Source organism: Mytilus trossulus, chromosome 7, assembly GCF_036588685.1.
Source record: "Mytilus trossulus isolate FHL-02 chromosome 7, PNRI_Mtr1.1.1.hap1, whole genome shotgun sequence".
NCBI classification, from domain to species: domain Eukaryota; kingdom Metazoa; phylum Mollusca; class Bivalvia; order Mytilida; family Mytilidae; genus Mytilus; species Mytilus trossulus.
This window is the reverse complement of record NC_086379.1, coordinates 18111012-18130831: the sequence shown is the minus strand read 5'-3', so window position 1 is coordinate 18130831 and position 19820 is coordinate 18111012. Positions and strand designations below refer to the sequence as shown.

The following is a 19820-nucleotide window of genomic DNA, read 5'->3' as shown; positions in this document are numbered from 1 at the left end:
GTTATTCATATACCTATTCTAACCAACACTATTGTAGCAATCAAGTAGAGTACTTGTTATGGATGATTACATTTCCGGTCATAAATAAACACTACATTTTTGTAATTGAAATATTTCGATTAACACGAGAGTTTAAATGCTGCAATTGTTATATTGATAAATGGATCGTATTCCTCAAATTTGCCTTGAATTATCGAAATAATCCAATGAGGTCTGCATTGTATACATTATATGCTGAAGAAAAAACTGAACAAATTGTCAGTGGATAGATAATAAATATTAAAGATACACATACATCGATATTTAAATCATGTGAACAAAAATATGTGTGTCAATTTGAAATGCCGACTCACAGTATCAAATTGCTATATTCAGTGAATCAATCAATCCGGGTCAAAACGCTTATTTTAAATCTAGTATATATGGGACTAATGAACGGACAGGATGCACAGACCAGAAAATATCCTCCTACTTTTATTGGTTGGGAATAAACCTAAAAAAATAAATTGCATGATATCTTCCATACATGTGAGTTTTAAAAGTTTATGTAAATAGTTAACGCCAAATGTTTCATATGAACAATATGTGAACAATGACATTAAAGTACACACAACGACGCTTTCTAGAATCCTTGCATCATGTTATCATTAGGAACAAGAAGTTAAATAACAATTGCTTTGTAATATTTCTTATCTTGAAGATGCATCCTCATAAATTGCCTTATATAAAATTCTATAGCTACGAAAAGATGAAATAGTATTATCTTATAAATTCACCAAGCAACTGAATTTCTACCTCAGACAACTGTAATGATTTGAAGATAAAAAGCAAACATTTCTAAAATGGTATTATTCGTCATCATATGGCTATATGTCTTTTGTTCTACTTGGTGGGATTGCAATTGAAAAATCAAACGTATATCCAGAAAGCACATCTAACGCTTTATCATCATAATGAACTCTCAAATTCAAATATTTGATAGACCAACGATGTGTATCATTTTTGTTTTGTTTAAGCCAAATACTTAATTGCCAGAATAGAACTATTTGTCTACACATTTTTCCTATTGTTTAAAACTATTTAACCAATACAGCAAAAAAGTTGGTACCGTAAATATTATTATCAACATACCGTACAGCGGGTTATGTTAACGGAGTGGTTTTTTTGCTTATTTTGAAAAAAAAATAATAAATACGAAAATGAATTATGCGAAAATTTATGCAAAAGTTTGGTACTTTCTAATAGTAAGTTCGTTTTTTAAACGATCTATTGTTTCCGGTCGACAGGTCAATAAAGGTATATTAGTTATATGTTAATTATATAGTTTTAGTTAGTTATATATAGTTGTTTTAGTTATATAGTTAGTAATATAGTTATTAGTTATATTATTAGTTATTAGTTATATAGTTATTAGTTATTTAGTTATTATTTATATAGTTATTAGTTATATAGTTATTAGTTATATGTTAGTTTTAACAAGATGAATGCTAAAGAGCGTTGTACATAATTGTATTTTTACCCGTTTCTCAAATAGTGTCAAATAAAGTAAAAGTGTACGGTACTCTGTATTTTACCTCATTAATTAGTTTCAAATTATTTAAGAGTTGTAGGTTACTCTTCAAAATTTTATAACGTGATAAGTACTTGACAGGTCAAATCAATTTCGTATCTAATCAAACGTAATATTTACAAGAAGTTTGTACACCTATGGAAATTTTCAAAGTTACCGGTATTCTATTGAATAACTGAATCGGGATAAAATTATAATCAATAAATAAGACGTCAATGTATCATATTGTCCGTAGTATGAGTGACGCCTTGGATGATTATCTTGTTTAACTGGGGGGGGGGGGGGGGGGGGGAATCTACTTTTTAACTGCAATTATTTCCATATCCGCAAAAATATTTAATTTGAAAAAAAGAATCCACCAAATAAGAAACCTTCAATTTTTACTTGGTTGCCCCTTAATCGCGAAATTTTACATCCGCCAAAAGAGCGCTATAAGGCAATTTCTTTCATTGGCGTAAACAATAATAGTATTTAGAAAAATGTTAATTACAAAAAAGGAGACTTCCTTACCCTGAGTCAGATTTGTTAAATATGTCATTTAAAGAAATCACAATATCGCTTACAATTTTGAACTTATTATTTGTTATGTTTTCAGTGTTTATGTTTATGTGATTTCCTGCTATATTGCATCTCAAAAACGAATAATTTTCATTCTTATCTTCTTAAAAAATCACCTTATACTTCAATATCTTAAATAGTTCATGATTACCAATGATATGAGTCAGGTAAACACTAAGACTAAGAGATCTGGTTCTCGTTCTGATTGCAGATCTCAAATACGGATTGAAATCCATCTCCTAAAAATGTTTTCAAGCGTTTAAACTCACTTATCTGATATTCATGATACACGGCGTTCTCGTTGTTAAGTATGCATGGTATTACCTGCTTTTCGATTTTTTCAGCAATTTGATGCATTGACTTGTGAAATTCTTTTCTGTCGGACTCATACGAGTTTATTACTTCCTGTAGGGTTTTTGCTTCTTCGCATGTTTCGCGATTTCGTATTTTTTGTACATTCCGTCCAATTGATACACAATCGAAAATCATTCCTGCTCCTATAAGAGTACTGTCTACAGCTGGATGTAGAATATTTATTCCATTCTCCAATTCTTGTAGAAAACAATCCGGTACAAGGTCCATTACTGGTTGATTGGCCTCGTTAGCATAATTAGGATTGGTTGCATGTGAGATACATTCTTTAACATCTGAGTAAGCATTATAAACATCTTTCGTTGTGGAAACGGTATTCCTTATCGCTGGACCTGTTTTGTTATTAACAGTATCATTTACTGCAGGAACGGGTTTCATAATTCTTTTAACGTTATTCCAACATCTTTTGATTTTGTCTTTAATACGAGTTTTCAGTGAATTGTCAACGATGTCTTCTTCAATTTCAAATTCATGCTTTCTTACATATATTTCACCCACATTTTCCTCGAAATTTGCCAATTTGCGTAACATCATTTCCAAGATTTTTTCTATTGTGTAAAACTGGCTTTCTTTTGATTCGCATTCTCTAATTCGACTTACTTTAGACAATAATCGACGTAAAAAACTAGGATTCTTAAACATGTCCGTTGTTTTATGTGGATTACGTTTGTTAATTAATATGTCCGATGAAAGAGAATGCGAAATGCTTGCAATGGTAGACCCGCCGGTCAAAGTACATCCGGCTATTGTTAGACAATTGGAAGTCCCAAACGATACGGGAGATAAAGCAATTCCAGCAATTATAAGAGATCCTCCCGTAATTCGCACTAAAAAAATAAAAATAGAAAGATAAAAAAAAACATATATCAAATTATTAGGCATAATATTAAAAATCGAAACATTTTGAAACCAAAATGATAATGTTTTGTAAATACCGGAAATATGAAAAAATATATTTTAAATAAAAAGAAAATACAATCGTTTAAAGTGATTAATTACCAACCAAAATGGTAATTATATATTCTGTAATCTATAGATTAGACCAAATTTGCTAATCATGCCGGTTTTGAAGATTGGTGTGGTAAAATAAGAGGAATATATAGGATTTTCATGTCAACATATGGCGTTGGTACGATAAACATATAATATGATGCCCTTTTTATCTCGACATTCGTACACATATGTATTTTCCTTTTGCCGTATTACAGTTTTGTTAATTGAGCCAATACTAAAAAGGAATGATAATCAGGGTAATTAGACAATTTACATGCTTTGGCCAATAAATATATTTTCTATTTTCTTAAACGATTTGGAACAATATTTTAGAAATTTAGATGGTATTCCTTTAGAACTTTTGAAGGAAATATTTGAAAACGAACTTCATATATTTTTTGTATTGTTCGTAATTCTGTATGCTGATGATACAGTAATCTTTTAAGAAACTAAAGAAGGCTTGCAAAATTCCTTAGATATTTTCCAGTTGTACTGTGAAAATTGGAAACTGAAGGTGAATGTTAAGAAAACCAAAGTAATGGTATTTAGCAAGAGGAAAACTAAACAAAATCTGCAATTTACACTGCAGACTGATTTACTTGAAATTATTGATACATATTCGTACTTGGGTGTCATTTTCAAATAAAATGGTACCTTTTTTGATACCAAGAAGAAACTTGTAGATCAAGCCCAAAAGGCACTGTTTTATATTTACAAAATTATACGGAATGAATCTTTACCTATTGATCTACAATTTAAACTCTATGATTCTATGATAGAACCTATCTTACTGTATGGTTCTGCAGTTTGAGGCTTTGAAAACCTGAAAATTATCGAAAAAACTCACTTGAAATTCTGCAAAAGGGCGCTGAAAGTTAGAAACTCTACGCCTAATTTTATGGTGTACGGAGAATTGGGTAGATTTCCTCTTGAAATAAAGGTGAAAATCAGAATGATTATATATTAATGTAAAATTGTAAATAATGAATCAAAACTATGCAGTTTATTGTATAGACTGATGCTTGGTTTAAGGCCTAAATCTAAATACACCTTTAAATGGGTAAATTGTATAGAAGCAATATTAAACGATACTGGCATTGGATATATTTTTGCCAATCAAACAGGCTACTGTGATAAAATGTACTTAAAACAGATACTTTGTGATCAATTTGTACAACAGTGGTTTAGTAATATTGAAAATCCATCACGAGGTCAATTTTAATCAATATTTAAAAAAGATTTTACTTTAGAAACATATCTGCTAAAACTTCCCGAATATTGCAGGCTTTGGATCACACACTTTAGGTGTTCAAATCTGCGTCTGCCTATAGAAACAGGCAGATGGCAAAATATCCCGAGGCATGATAGAATATGTACTTTGTGTAAGAGTAATATTGGTGATGAATTTCATTTGTTATTTAAGTGTACTTATCAAAATATTGTTGTATTAAGGGAAAAGTTTCTGCCAAGCTTTTACACAGTGAACCCTAATTTTAAAAAAATGGAAGGTCTTCTTTCAATGTGTAATGTACAACTGTATAAACGACTTTCTGTATTTATCAAAAACATTGCCAATATGTTCTGAAAATGTTAAAAAAAAACATGCTGTATGTTATTGTTATACTATGGAGGTAAAACAGTGTATTAGGGAAAACACTGACACTGACTTAGAAAATTTTACTCTACAGGATATTTTTTGGGAGAAAATTACTAGGAGTAAAAATATCAAATTCATATATAATAATCTTATTGTAAAATGTGCACATCCTCAAGTTGTAAAATTTTCAAAATGGGAGGATGAGCTGCATTCTAACATTGAAGACTGGAAGAAATACTTTTGTATACTTCAGAAAGGTTGTAGAGATACATATTTGTATAATTTCCAATATAAGTTTTTACATAGGATTATTCCTACAAATACATTTTTATATTAGATTAAAATCAAAGATACAAAGTTCTGTTCTTTTTGTAGATGTGAAGATGAAACTATTGGACATTTATTTTATGATTGTCAAGTGACATCCAATTTTTTATATTTGTTTTGTGCTTGTCTGAAAAATTTCTATGTTAACATTGAATTTAACAAAAAAAACTTTTTTCTTGGTTTTGTAGAAGAAAGCTTATTTTTAAATTTTCTTGTAATTTTTGCCAAAAAATACATTTATAAATGCAAGCTAGACGAAAAGCTTCCAAATGCAATTGAATTAAGAAATAGACTGAAAAACTTTTATAACTAAGAGTTATATACAGCAAGAAAATACAACAAAGTTTTTGAACTTGAAAAACTTTGAGCCCCTATGCTTATTATTCATCCTGAATGGTAATCTTAAACAACAAAATTTATATCAATATATATCTTTTTCACCTATTTATGGAACAGAGCAAACAACATGTAATGTATGCATAGCACATGTAAACCTTTTTTTGGGGGGCTGATATTGATGTCTCGGGATGATACGACATATGATACGGATTTTGCCATGTATTATTCTCTATGTATTAGATAACACGGAATGGCACGAGGAAGTTAATTTTAATGATCGACATAACTCACAGAACGGAAAAAATAACGAACTTATAGGCAATACAAACAAAGTGTGAAAACTGAATAGTATGTCCGTCTGGACATTTTCAAAACTGAGCGAATTACAATGGCTCTGTTTCGCTCCGGTTCACTTTTAATTGCATTTGAAACGGCAAGATACTCCAGGCCGCCTACATCCATTGAATACAGAATATGTGTATTGTGCGAATCAAACAGCATTGAAACAGAAAAACAACATTTTGTTATGGAATGCTCATTATATTTATGACGATGTTCGATACAATATTTTTATGAATGCTCAAAATTTATTGAAGACTTACAAGATTTTAATACAAACAGAAAATTTATTGAAATTATATATGAATTCTACCAAATTGAATATCCAGTATGATTTTTGCAAATGTTTACATAATTTTTTTTTTCGTAGAAAATTATTTTTACAGTAATATTTTCCCATGATCAATTTTTAATGTATTTATTTAATAAGATTTTTATCCAATTTTGTAGTATTTCATTTTTCATAGTTAATATACATCTTTTTTAACCTAAGAATTTTTTATATTTTAAGTGACGTGTTGCTTTTTTAATATAACGTTTACGAGATGATTAACAAGTTTAAATATTATATTTTTGTATATATTTTTGTTTTCAGGATCAGTGTACATGTCTCATAAGTTATTTTGGTTGGCCAGATATTGAGTGTTGTTTTTGTGTATATGAATACTGTGTGAATGCCTTGTTTCAATTCATATGTGACACTATAATAAATAATTTTATTATTTTTCTTATTCTATGTGATATAATTGAAACCTGTGAGACTTTTACAGCATGATGGCTTTATTTTTTTTTATCATGTGTTAATGAATCATGTATGTCATGTGCTTATAATACATTTCAAGACAAAACTAAATTGAATATGTTACAGCCCGTAACAGAGAAGTGATCGAATTTGCATTTCTTTACCGTCAGAATAAGTTACGTTATCGACAAACATATTTCAGAAGTGAAATAATTTAATTTTCTTCATCGACAAAATATTTCATGTCAACCGTGTAAGTTTACATTGTTAAAGTCGAAGTTTTTTTAACACAGTAAATTCTTTATATCGTCTATAATCTCTATACTTTCGTTTCCATGAAAAGGCAAATTAACTTAAGTTTACATACAACAAGAATGAATTGCACTGTACATGCTGTAGTTTATACATTTTTTCTTTGAAAGTTGTTATAAAGAATTATTTGCATCACTATATCCAGGTTCATTTAATTTTAGAAATCAACGAATATTGCCAGTGCGAATCGATTTTATGTTTACTACCACAGAAACAATGACTGCGACTCAGATAAATTCATTATGAATAGCATAAATACTCATTGATTGAATGACATTGATCATGACTTTATTGGGGTCGCATCCATCGTTTCTACAATAAACATGACCTCATCGATTTGCTCAATGTAGATATTATATACTGCTTGCACTGTGAATATTTAGGGGATTCAACACTGTCATAGTTTTTCTTTTGTCTGATACAGAATACCCCATATCTATTCTTTTTCATACCTATCTGTTAATTATGTCCCCAGGATTATGTCAATCATACATTTTTGCAATACCGACATGCTAGTACTTTGTCACAGAAAAAACTGAAATAAATTTCCTTCAAATCGAAGCAAAAAATACAAATGAACCCTTTAACATTTGAAATGTTGAAGAGCAATTTGCTCTATATCTTAAGTTATTGACGAATATTTGAAATTTAAAGCTCTATAAGATGTGACGTACGGCATTTCATTTTATCATTAGTAATGATCCATAACTGACAGAGAAGAAATATTCATAATTCTCAGAAAGTTTTCGTAAATATTGTTAGATACCACTAATCGTTCCAACAATCAAGACAACCGAGACAAACAGGGAAAAAAATATGAAAATGAAATGATATGACTTAAGTGTTTAGCATGTTCAGGGAGACGACAAAAAAATAACTGATATTTTAAGAAACTGTAGAGGTCTCCGCAGGTTTTCAACAAGGGTAGAATTCAAAACCTTGAATATGAAAGCCTCGAAATCCATGATACTTTTTTCTGTGCGGTAGTTATATCTACAAAATCCAACCATGTACACGACATATAATACATGTATATTCATAGATATAGGAAGATGTGGTGTGAGTGCCAATGAGACAACTCTCCATCCAATTAACAATTTAAAAAAAAGTAAACTATTATAGGTCAATGTACGGCCTTCAACACGGAGCCTTGGCTCACACCGAACAACAAGCTATAAAGGGCTCAAAAATAACTAGTGTAAAACCATTCAAACGGGTAAACCAAAGGTCTAATCTATATAAAAAAACGAGAAACGAGAAAAAGTTTGGCATGTGAAACGGGCGAAGACATACATGTATATTTATATATTGGGAATTTATTTTTGTTTTCAAACAGAATGATAAGGTTATGTATAAGTGCCTCCGTTCACTGCGAAATGTAAATTGTCTTCCTAAAGACCAGCAAAAATAAATGGCACAAGTTCACATAGTCATAAAAAAAAGTCGTATAATTTACGTTATCGAACAAAAAATCCGAAATACGGAATGTTACATATGAATGGTTAGGAAATCCGTTTCCCCTACATGTTTTAAAAGTCAAAGAAAAATGTTTTCTCCGATACAAACGTTTGAAGAACCAGCTTTGTGTAACCTATAGACAAATTCGACTGTATATAAGGAAGTTAATATGTTTACTCTGATTTGAAATTATCTTTTAGAACTTTTTTTATTAATTGAGAACCTATGTTGTTTATGGGTAATAGGTGAAATGTTGCATGATCCCTTAACGCAAGCGCAGTTTTCCGGACGATTTTCATTTGTACACTGCTAAAAACTGTCAGGTCCTGGCCATGGTATATTTTGGAGATTATTTTTTTTTACTGATTTTTACTAAAAAAAATATTCTCTGTGTGTGCCATTGCAAGAAATAATTTTGCTCGTTATTTTGTCATATTAAAAAACTAAATTTTCCCGTTTAAACTGTACTAGAATTAAGTTTGGCATGTGAAACGGACGAAGACATATTCAAACAGAAGAAGAAATACCAGTCATCCCTTTTGTGTATACATATGAGAAAACATTTTAAAGTTATTAATTGAATTCAAATCCATCACACATACGGTACACATTGTAGTCCGAAAAAATAAAGGACTTCATTCCTATCAAACACCTTTTTAATTGTTCACCAGTATATTTCTTTTAGTTTTGGGTAAAATTGTAAAGGAAATAATACTATCAAGACGTCCTTCCTTAAATCTTTTTTTTTCTGTTCTGACTTTGAAGAAATGACTACTTTTCGCCCAATCGAAATGGTGCATGGACATATTTTGTTTCATGTTATAAGAATTATTTTCAAAATCATCGGTATTAAACTTGATGATCGACACATGAAAGTTTGTCAGCATTGTCAATCTTTTAAACGTTTAAGTACCAATAGTTCGGTCACTACTCAATTAAGTTTGTCGATAACGTAGCTAATTTTGACGGTAAAGAAACATCAATTCGATCGCTTCTCTGTTACGGGCTTTAAGTGTTTTAATTTTTATCATATCTGTCAAGGACAATCTCATTATCCCTCATGATCGAGGGGAACACTCATGTGATAACGGATGTCATCGTAATCAGCCGGAAACCCGGTTGAAATAGAACAGAAGTTTCTTGTTAGAGAAGGCGATAAATGTGTACTGTAATGTTTACAATAGTGACCAAAATTTTAAGAATTAATAGAAACAAACAAAATTACAATTTTCTTCTCATTTACGAGTGTTTTATTTTAAAGACATCATTTGCATAAGTTTTCAATTTATCTAGTACATAGTTAAGCAGAACAATTAGATATCAATCGACAAAATGGGTGGATGTAGAAAATGCATAACCTCCAATTTAAATTTATTTTTTACCATGGACAGAAAACATATCAATTTGTTAGTTCAGTAATTTTTGTGTCTGGTTAACCGTTATGGAATAACCGTTTCACAAATGATATCGGATATGTTCATAACGTCGTAACTACAATCCCCTTTCCTTTCATAAATGTGACCTACCGAACTAAAATATTTACCGGATTCGTTATCACATAAACAACATGACGGGTGCCACATGTGGAGCCGGATATGCTTACTCTTCCGGAACACCCGAGATCACCCCTACTTTTTGATGGGGTTCGTGTTGCTTATTCTTTAGTTTTCTATGTTGTGTCATGTTTACTATTGTTTGTCTGTTTATCTATTTCATTTCTAGCCATTGCGATGTCAGTTTATTTTCCATTTATCAGTTTGGCTGTCCCTCTGGTATCTTTCATCCCTCTTTTATACAACTGAATACAAAATACCTCTGACTTACCACTGGTGATTCACTATAAACTAGACCTAATCACAAACTAATACGTTGTTGACGCCGCTGCTTATAAAAGCTAAAGAGTAATCCATCAACTATCATGACATTGTGTTGAAACTCGGGCAAATGTTTGCATGTGTGTGTGTGATATGTTATATTTGCCTTAAATAATTAAACTTATATGTTAACTACAAATCACGCTACATTTTTTTATGGAGCCCTGATACCATTTAATATAAATCCGTATTCAAGTTTTAGATATTTTTACATCATTGGCTCTCATACATTATTTCGGATATGAGCGTTCCTACTGGAGATAAATCAAGAAAAGTGCTTAAAACGCAACAAATTCGTTAAATGTTAACGAAATATTTTTAGACACTGCAAAGTATAAATTATGTTATAAAGCGAAAACGACTATATCAAAATTCAGATATTCTAATGAAAAAAAAAATACCGTACCTGCCGAATACATGATATTCCCTTTTGTTTTCCTTGAGTTTTCCGTTTGCAAAACATCAGAAAAATTCAAAATTTCGGTCAAAATTGGTAAATATTCAGCTTCCAGTAAAGTGGTATAAATGTTCATAATACCAATAAATTCTATCATAACGTCAATCGGTTCTGCCTTCATCTTTATAACTTATTGTCAAGTAATGTATGAATATAGTACTCATATGACATAAATATTGTGCATTGTATTACTCTCTCTATATATAGATTGGGTTTTTCCACAAAATCTGTATTTTTTTTTCATGAGCTTCCCAGTATCATTAGTTAAAGATTTTGTTTAAACGTCGAAAGTATTTCTACGAATCTATATTACGTCTTTAATTGACAACAGTATACGAGCTATGGCAGACTCCTACAACTTTGTGGCATCTTATGCTACATATATATAAAGTAGAATCCAAGTAAATACTAATATTTATTATACAACTCAAACGATCGAACTACAGTTACAGAATGATTATAATCCTATTAAAAGCCTTATTAAACTATGTGCAGATAATGAACCCGTGTGTGGTCGAAATGATAGATACATAGAAACTGTTACAGTATCAATTAGCAGCGGATGTAACTGTTTATATTAATGTCACTACACACCTCCATCCTTAGATTTCGTTTATAGTTCATTTATCACTGAATGAATGAAAACACAATCAGCTGTTTTTACTCTAAATTTATGAATGAAATTCTGCACATATATTTATCTAGAATTTTAAACTGAATGAACTTTTACAATTATAGTGTATTTCCTAAATCCTACTAGTAATTGAAAATAAGCAATATGTAAATCTATTTTAGCATGCAAAACAAAGAATAGGTAGACTGCCTTATTTCTTTGCATAAAATGGTTATAAGGGATTATTCTGCCCTTTAACATTTTAACCATTGCCTTAACCAAAGTTCGTTCAATTTTAATTATACACAAAATCTCCATATCTATTTGGCGGTTTCCGTGTTCTGGTCAGTCTCGGAGTCTCAGCGGTAGGTTTTACAACGGATTTTGAATTGTCATTAGTGTCACTAGAACCAGACGGTGTTTCTACATCTGCATGATTGTCGGATACGACTGGAATCTGAATATCTGGAATCTCAGATATATCTGGTAATTTATTGTCACTATACTGATCATATTTGTGTCTGATCTGATTCTGATGTCGTTTAACAGTTCTGCCATCGTTTAATTCAATGACAAACGAAACTGGTCCTGTTCTTTTAACTAAAGTTCCTGTAATCCATTTAGCTTCACGGTTGTGACTCAAAATGTACACACTATCTCCTACATCAAAATTTCTCACTTAAGCTGTCTTATCATGAGATTGTTTTTGTCTTTGTTGTTTCTGTTGAACACGACTGTTAATGTTCGGATATGTTAAGCCTAGCAACGATCTTGGTCTCCGTCCCATTAACATTTCAGCTGGAGCAATAGCGGTTGTGGCATGTGGTGTTAGTCTATACGTAAATAAGAATTTCGCCACTCTTTTTTCTATGCTTCCCTCGGTAACCTTCTTCATACCCTCTTTAAATGTCTGAACAGCACGCTCGGCCAACCCATTTGTGCTAGGTTGATATGGTGAAGAACGAATGTGCTTAATTCCGTTTCTTTGAACAAAATCCTGGAATTCCTGACTAGCAAACGGTGTTCCATTATCACTCACGATGCTTTCTGGTAATCCATGAATTGCAAACATAGTGCGCAATTTCTCGATAGTGTTTGCACTGGTTGCAGAATTCACTACATGTACATCCAAATATTTTGAGTGTGCATCAACACATACTAAGAACATTTTCCCGTACAGTGGCCCTGCATAATCAATATGTATCCTTGACCATGGGTTTGACGGCCATTCCCAAGGATGCATTGGAGCTTCTGATGGAGCATGTCGATTGACTTGACATTGGTGACATGCACGAACTGTCTGTTCAATTTCTGCGTCCATATTTGGCCACCAGACATAACCTCTCGCAAGTACTTTCATACGTGAAATTCCTTGATGACCCTCGTGTAGTTCTTGAAGAATAATTTCTCTTCCGTGGTTTGGAATAACAACTCTATTTCCCCACAAAAGACAACTGTCAAATACACTTAACTCTGTTTTTCGACTAAAATATGGCTTCATTTCATCATTATCTCTGTAATTTGGCCAACCTTTCAAAACATAGTTAGTTATTTGTCCCAATATCGGATCCTTGCGTGTCCATGCTTTAATTTGCTGGGCAGTTACCGGCGTAGAATCCATGTTATCCATTAGCATGATCATTTCTGCGGGTACTTCCGTTTTCCCTACTCGGTTTAACGGTAGACGGCTTAGTGCGTCAACGTTAGAATTCTTCTTTCCTTCTTTGTAAACTATCTTATATTCATATGCGGACAGTGTCAAAGCCCAACGCTGAATTCTTGCGGCTGCCATTGGTGGAATATACTTATTTTCGTTAAATAATCCTACCAATGGCTTATGATCTGTATAAATTGTGAATGTTCTATCAAACAAATATTGATGAAATTTCTTTAGTGCGAATAAAACGGCTAATCCCTCCTTCTCAAGAACACTATAATTCCTCTCGGCGGGTGCTAGCGTGCGCGAAACATATCCAACCGGTCTGTCACATCCATCTTCCATTTTGTGCGACAGGACAGCTCCTATTCCATACGTTGAAGCATCACACGATAGAGTAATGTCCTTGTTCGGGTCATAATGTACCAACACTTTAGAAGATTTAAGTAAAGTTTTTGATAGTTCAAAAGCTTCTTGTTGTGATTTGACCCATTCCCATTGTTTATCCTTTTTCAACAGTTCATGTAACGGTGCTAGTTTTGAAGATAAATCCGGCAGAAATCTGTTGTAGTAGTTAAGCATTCCTAAGTACGATTTTAACTCGGTAACATTTTTAGGTTCCGGTGCCTCTGTGATCGCTTTGACCTTGTTTTCAACAGGATATATTCCATATTGATCAATTCTATGACCTAAATACAATACTTCAGGTGCTAGAAATACGCATTTGTCCTTGTTGAGTCTCATACCTGATTCCTGTATCTTGCGTAATACAGTTTCTAAATTGTTTAAATGTTCACTCTTTAAACTTCCAGTGATAAGAATGTCGTCTACTCTCACAACAACTCTCGGAATTCCTTGTAACAAATTTTCCATTGTTCTTTGAAATATTCCCGGTGCGGATGAAACTCCAAACGGCAAACGATTATACTGATACAATCCTTTATGCGTGTTGATTGTTACATATTTACGTGACTCCTCGTCGAGTACAATTTGTTGATAGGCCTGGCTCAAATCTAGCTTGGAAAAAGCTTGTCCCCCACTTAATGTTGCATAGAGATCATCGGTTTTAGGGATCGGATAATTGTCAAGTTTAGACACTTGGTTAATAGTTACTTTGTAGTCCCCACAAATCCTTACTGATTTGTCTGGTTTTACTATTGGCACTATGGGAGCAGCCCATTCGGAAAATTCAACCTTTTCGATATTTCCCCCTTTTTCCAATCTATCGAGTTCTTTTTCAATTTTTTCTTTGAGTGCGTACGGCACTGGCCTTGCTTTGAAATATTTAGGTGTAGCGTCTTTATCTACATAAATCCTTGCTTTGAAATATTTAGGTGTAGCGTCTTTATCTACATAAATCCTTGCTTTAGTCCCTTTTAATGTACCTAGTTCTTCTTTAAATACTTGAGGGTACTTACGTAACAAGTCTTGTAACTCATTGTCCTTTTCCGGTTCCTTATTGTGTGACAATTGCTCAATTTTGAATATTGATTTCCAGTTGAGTTGTAGTTTATGAAGCCAATCACGCCCCATTAAACTCGGTCCCGTTCCCTTAACCACGGTGATCGGTAAATCAACACTTTGACTGTTGTACATAACGGTAACATTCCGTTTTCCTAACACATCAATTTTCTCTCCTGTGTATGTACGCAAGCTACACGGTGATTTTTCTAATGAATTGTCACTTCCAAATACTTGTTTACATGTCTCCTGACTTATCACTGAAACTGATGCACCTGTATCGATTTCCATATTTATTTCAGTGTTGTTGAGTTTAACGGACACTAGATACGGTTTCCTTTTTGTATCTTCCAATTGATACATTGTATAGGTATCCTCCATATCGTCACTATCCTCCTCAACAAAATGTGTTTTAGTCGGACGCTGCTTAGGGTACACTTTCCCTTGCTGTGTTTGTTGCTTAAATTTCGGTTTTTCTTTAGGATTTTGCTTCCCCTTATTGCGGCATTTTTTTGCTAAATGTCCCTTCTTATCACACACATAACACTTTGCGTCTTTCCATTTACAATCCGTTGCATTATGAGATCCTCCACATCTGTAACATTCCTCCTTACGAATTGTAACTTTGTGCACTTGCTTAGGTTCCTGAACTTGCAGATCGTGTGCGTTCTTAGCTGCCATTTCCATTGCTGTTGCAACTTCCATTGCTTTTTTGAATGTCAATTCAGGTTCAGCTAACAAACGTCTCAGAATACGGTCTTCTTTTATTCCACAGACAAGTCTATCTCTCAACATATCATCAAGAGTAGCTTTGTAATCACAATGTTCAGATATCTGTCTAAGCTCTGCTACAAACTGGCTCACCGATTCGTTTGGCTGTCTCAATCTGCTGTTAAACTTGCTCCTCTGTACGATAGATGACGGTTTTGGATGTTGGTGATCCGTAACTAACTTAACAATGTCATCATAAGTCTTTTCCCCAGGCTTTTGCGGAGCACTTAAATTCCTCATAAGTTTGTATGTCTTTTTGCCACAGGCACTTAAAAGAATTGCTCGTTGCTTTTCCATACTTTCAATGTTATTTGCAATAAAATAATGGTTAAGTCTTTCGGTGTATTGTATCCAATCTTCAGAAATGTCATCAAATTCGTCAATACGTCCATAATTTGTTGGAATTATTATAGGTGGTGCAGCTTCGTCTCCCATTGTTATGTTCACAATGTATTCACTAAATAGAAATAAGTTTTAAATCCTCGTCGCCAATTTATGTGGCATCTTATGCTACATATATATAAAGTAGAATCCAAGTAAATACTAATATTTATTATACAACTCAAACGATCGAACTACAGTTACAGAATGATTATAATCCTATTAAAAGCCTTATTAAACTATGTGCAGATAATGAACCCGTGTGTGGTCGAAATGATAGATACATAGAAACTGTCACAGTATCAATTAGCAGCGGATGTAACTGTTTATATTAATGTCACTACACACTTGAAATGATAAAAAAATCTTTTAGATATAAACAGGACAGACGGTCAAAAGTATTAAAATATTATACTTACTGACATCAGATGCTGATAAGGAGTGGTTTTCAAAGGGCCTGGCCACCCCTTTTGTATGATAAAATTGGTTGATTATATAGGGAATCACTGGAGCAGCATGACTGGAGCAGGCCTCATCTTAAGCTGTCAGTCCCCCCCCCTTTTATGAAAATGTTTTGGATCCGCCATTGAACATTAACTATATATGTTTAAGTCAATAGACATCTACATTCAGCAGTCAGCACAGATTTTTTAAAAAACATTTTTTAAACCACCTGTCATCATATTGCTAGTAGCACGAGAAGCATTGTTTTTGGTAAACTTAATCCCCATGGATGAGATGTTGTTGTTCTGACAACAACATACCAAATATTGTTGTCATTAAAACCATAAATGAACCAATCAGATACAGCATATAAACAAACCAATGATATTTGGTGTTAGACCCCCCTTAGATCAATATGAGAAATGTAAATGCTCCCCCAACTGGGGCAATATGCGCAATTGTTATTCCATAGGCCGTAATGGTAACGTTTTCTTCTGTTGCTCAGCCCATATCGTAAACTTGTATATGTATGATGGCTTGTTTCGAAGCTGAGACATTTTTACATATGTGGTTAAATTTTCGGGGTACGAAGTGTGATTCATTTTTCCGTAATTTAGCAAACCCCGAGTATCCTTTTGCGACGTCGCTCCTCATGGTAAAAAATCCCAATTTTAACACAATAAGTTCTTTGAAATTTTAATACTTTGAACTCATTTCATAGCTCCATGGTTTTTACACATTTATTCTGTGTTCCCTTATTTTCTTAATTAACACTAATGGTTCAGCTCAGTTATTTGTTTATCATAGAAATGTGTCAAATATCACTACACAGAGATTTTTTGTTTACACGTGATTTTTGTGTTCCTCATTTCAAGGCGCATTAGGGGTATTGTCCCAACTGTATTATAGTACACTGCGTACTACATATCATTGACTTTCCTTAAGTGTTTCCTGCTAAACTAACAAACATGTACACAAACTGTACTCTCCCAAATCAAACATGTTCAACCATTTTTTTTGGACAAAACTTTTCGATTAACGTTGAGCTCAAATATGTCCTCAATATTTATGCTCAAAGGTTTACGACATTTGATGTTGAGTGAACAGACACCAGATAAGATAACCCTGCATGCATATAATATCATAGCGAAACATAACTGAGGAACGACGCTACCAAATTGTGTGCTTTATCTGTGTTTTGTGGTAATAGGCATTGTTTATAAGTTTCATAACATTTGCTTGAGGCAAGCTTATGTAAGAGAACAAAATTGAAAAATTCGACCTTTTTTTTCATTTTTACAGGGGAATAAATCTAGTATTATAAAAGTGATGCCACCGAAATTCTAACTTAATCTATGTGTTGTGGTTATGAGCATTGCATATAAGTTTAATAACATTTGTTTGAGGCAAACTAAAGTTAGAGAAAGGAGACAATAAATTCAGCATTTTTTCCATTTAAAAGGGCATAACTCTAGAATGATAAAAGTGACGCTAACCGAATTCAAACTGTATCTGTGTTTTGTATTAATAAGCATTGTTTATATGTTTTATACCATTTTTTAAGAACAGAAACCAATTTTGCGACATATAGACGGATAATGGTAAATTTTAATACCCTTCTTTTGCGGTGAGAGGGGGAGATACAAAGAATACCACAATAAAAAAAATCTTAACTTGCGAGAGCTCTTTATTAAATGTTCATCGATATGGTTATTAAAGTTAAAATTGTAGGTGAAGGTATTTCACAAATATTATACATTATGTTTACTTTTGCCAGTTTTAACATGTTATACTAGACTAGTGCAAGTTTTCTCAATGCTCTAACTATTAATAAAGTAGTAATTTATTTTCATTGGTTTGATTAAAGTCAGTTGTTTATATTAAACATAATCATTTGCAACACAAAAAATAAATCTTGGTGGTTAATTGCTTGATTTTCAGTCGCAAATATATACTAAAGCGAGACGTGTTAATTTTATGAGACGAAGAGACTGATTTCATTGAACTCCTCTGAAACCATACAAAGTCAAAAATATTTGTAATATGACACATATATATATCATGTAGTCGTTTGTACTTCCTAAATTTGGGGTAAACAGGGGATGATTTCTACTTCCCTCTCCCTTACTACTTTATTTCAGTGAAGCATAAAGTATCCATTATTTCCTACCCTCGTTAACTCGTTTCCACCTGTCTCTCAATTCCATCCAACCTAACTCCCACTCATTACAAGGCTTCGATTCCAGAACGGATCATGGAGAAAACACGAGGAAGGGGGGTCCGAGGGTTGGAATCTTCTTTTAGACCACCTTTTTTGAACGATCAATAAATTTGAATGGGACATATGGTTGGAAACGGCATCTCATATTAAGTTTAAAAGGAACCTGAACTACATTTGTATGTCGAATATTATAGTACGTGGAATTCCTCCCTTTTTGTGAACGTATGTAAAGTCCAAAAATAGGTCAATAAATGATCTAGACGTAAAAATTAAAGTTTATAAAAATTGGAAGGGAACTTACATCAGTATATTTAAACAATGTTTAAAGTCTCATAGGAATTGGTGAAAGTATTTATAGCTAAAGCCTGATTATGAATGGAACCATTTTTTTTTTGAAATTTTATATATGAGCCAGTCCATGCGAAAAGGTACAAAAAGTCCTTTTGGTAAACTTTACAGAACACGTTATCAAAGTTTGTTATAGTATTTTTGAAAAACGATTTTATCCGAAAAAAGTTACATTAATGTAAACATTCATAAAATTGTCAATTCTATCCCGAATTTGTCAACTAAAACAGAAAAAGACGTAGAAATATCTGAATTTTTTGTATGTGAACAAGAGTAAAATCATTTATTCCCCCGAATAATGCTTTACCGACCAGAAACTATAAAAAAAACCCGATACTATACAGAGACAAAAGTCAATAATTTCACTCAGTTCTACAGGTTCAAAGAAAGTAAGACAACATTAAATCATGAGGAAAAATACAAAAACTATGTCATCTTGTGTTTTAGAAATTGAAATTTAAGTTAAGTTAAGTTATTTAATAAGTTAAGTTAAGTTATTTAATATTATATAAATCAACATCAGTTGAACGGGATTCGAACCATTGCCCGGTTTGATTGCATTGATTTCAGCATCCTAAGCGAGAGCCTTATCCCCACTGCTACCGGAGCTATCATTCTCAATTGGCAAATCAAGCCATTTAAACCTTACTTTGAAAATGATTGAAATTTATGAAATAATTCATTAAAAATCTTGATAAAACTAAGGGGGGGGGGGTCTCAGCACTTGCAGGTGCGTGTAGACCACAGGTTGGTGATATGAGGAAAAGTAAATGTGTTTTATAAATCACAAGTCTACTACCAATAATTATGCACACTTTTTAGAATTTCGTAAAATTTTCGTTTTTGTACCTTTTTGCATGGACTGGCTCATATAACATCGATATAACTTGGTTTTAGCTACAGAGCTTAATTAATATTGAAAACCCGGATTTTAGATTTTTTGTTAAAATATACAAGTGTGGACACAGATGAGTGTGGATAGTAAT

At 32.6% G+C, this 19820-nt stretch overlaps 2 protein-coding genes across 2 annotated transcripts; both read right to left on the bottom strand.

The window, feature by feature from the left end:
* Nucleotides 1-1864: 1864 nt before the first annotated feature.
* LOC134724742 (uncharacterized) lies at nucleotides 1865-11107 on the bottom strand. The gene is made up of 2 exons (XM_063587947.1): nucleotides 10888-11107; nucleotides 1865-3327 (listed from the first exon to the last, which is right to left on the bottom strand). Exons 1-2 carry the CDS (start codon nucleotides 11057-11059, stop codon nucleotides 2309-2311), a joined length of 1191 nt encoding a protein of 396 aa, XP_063444017.1. The 5' UTR covers nucleotides 11060-11107; the 3' UTR covers nucleotides 1865-2308.
* A 739-nt stretch (nucleotides 11108-11846) lies between these two features.
* LOC134726214 (uncharacterized protein K02A2.6-like) lies at nucleotides 11847-15875 on the bottom strand. The gene is made up of 2 exons (XM_063590614.1): nucleotides 12449-15875; nucleotides 11847-12211 (listed from the first exon to the last, which is right to left on the bottom strand). The coding sequence occupies exons 1-2, from the start codon at nucleotides 15873-15875 to the stop codon at nucleotides 11847-11849; spliced, it is 3792 nt and encodes a 1263-aa protein (XP_063446684.1).
* Between the last annotated feature and the right edge of the window lie 3945 nt (nucleotides 15876-19820).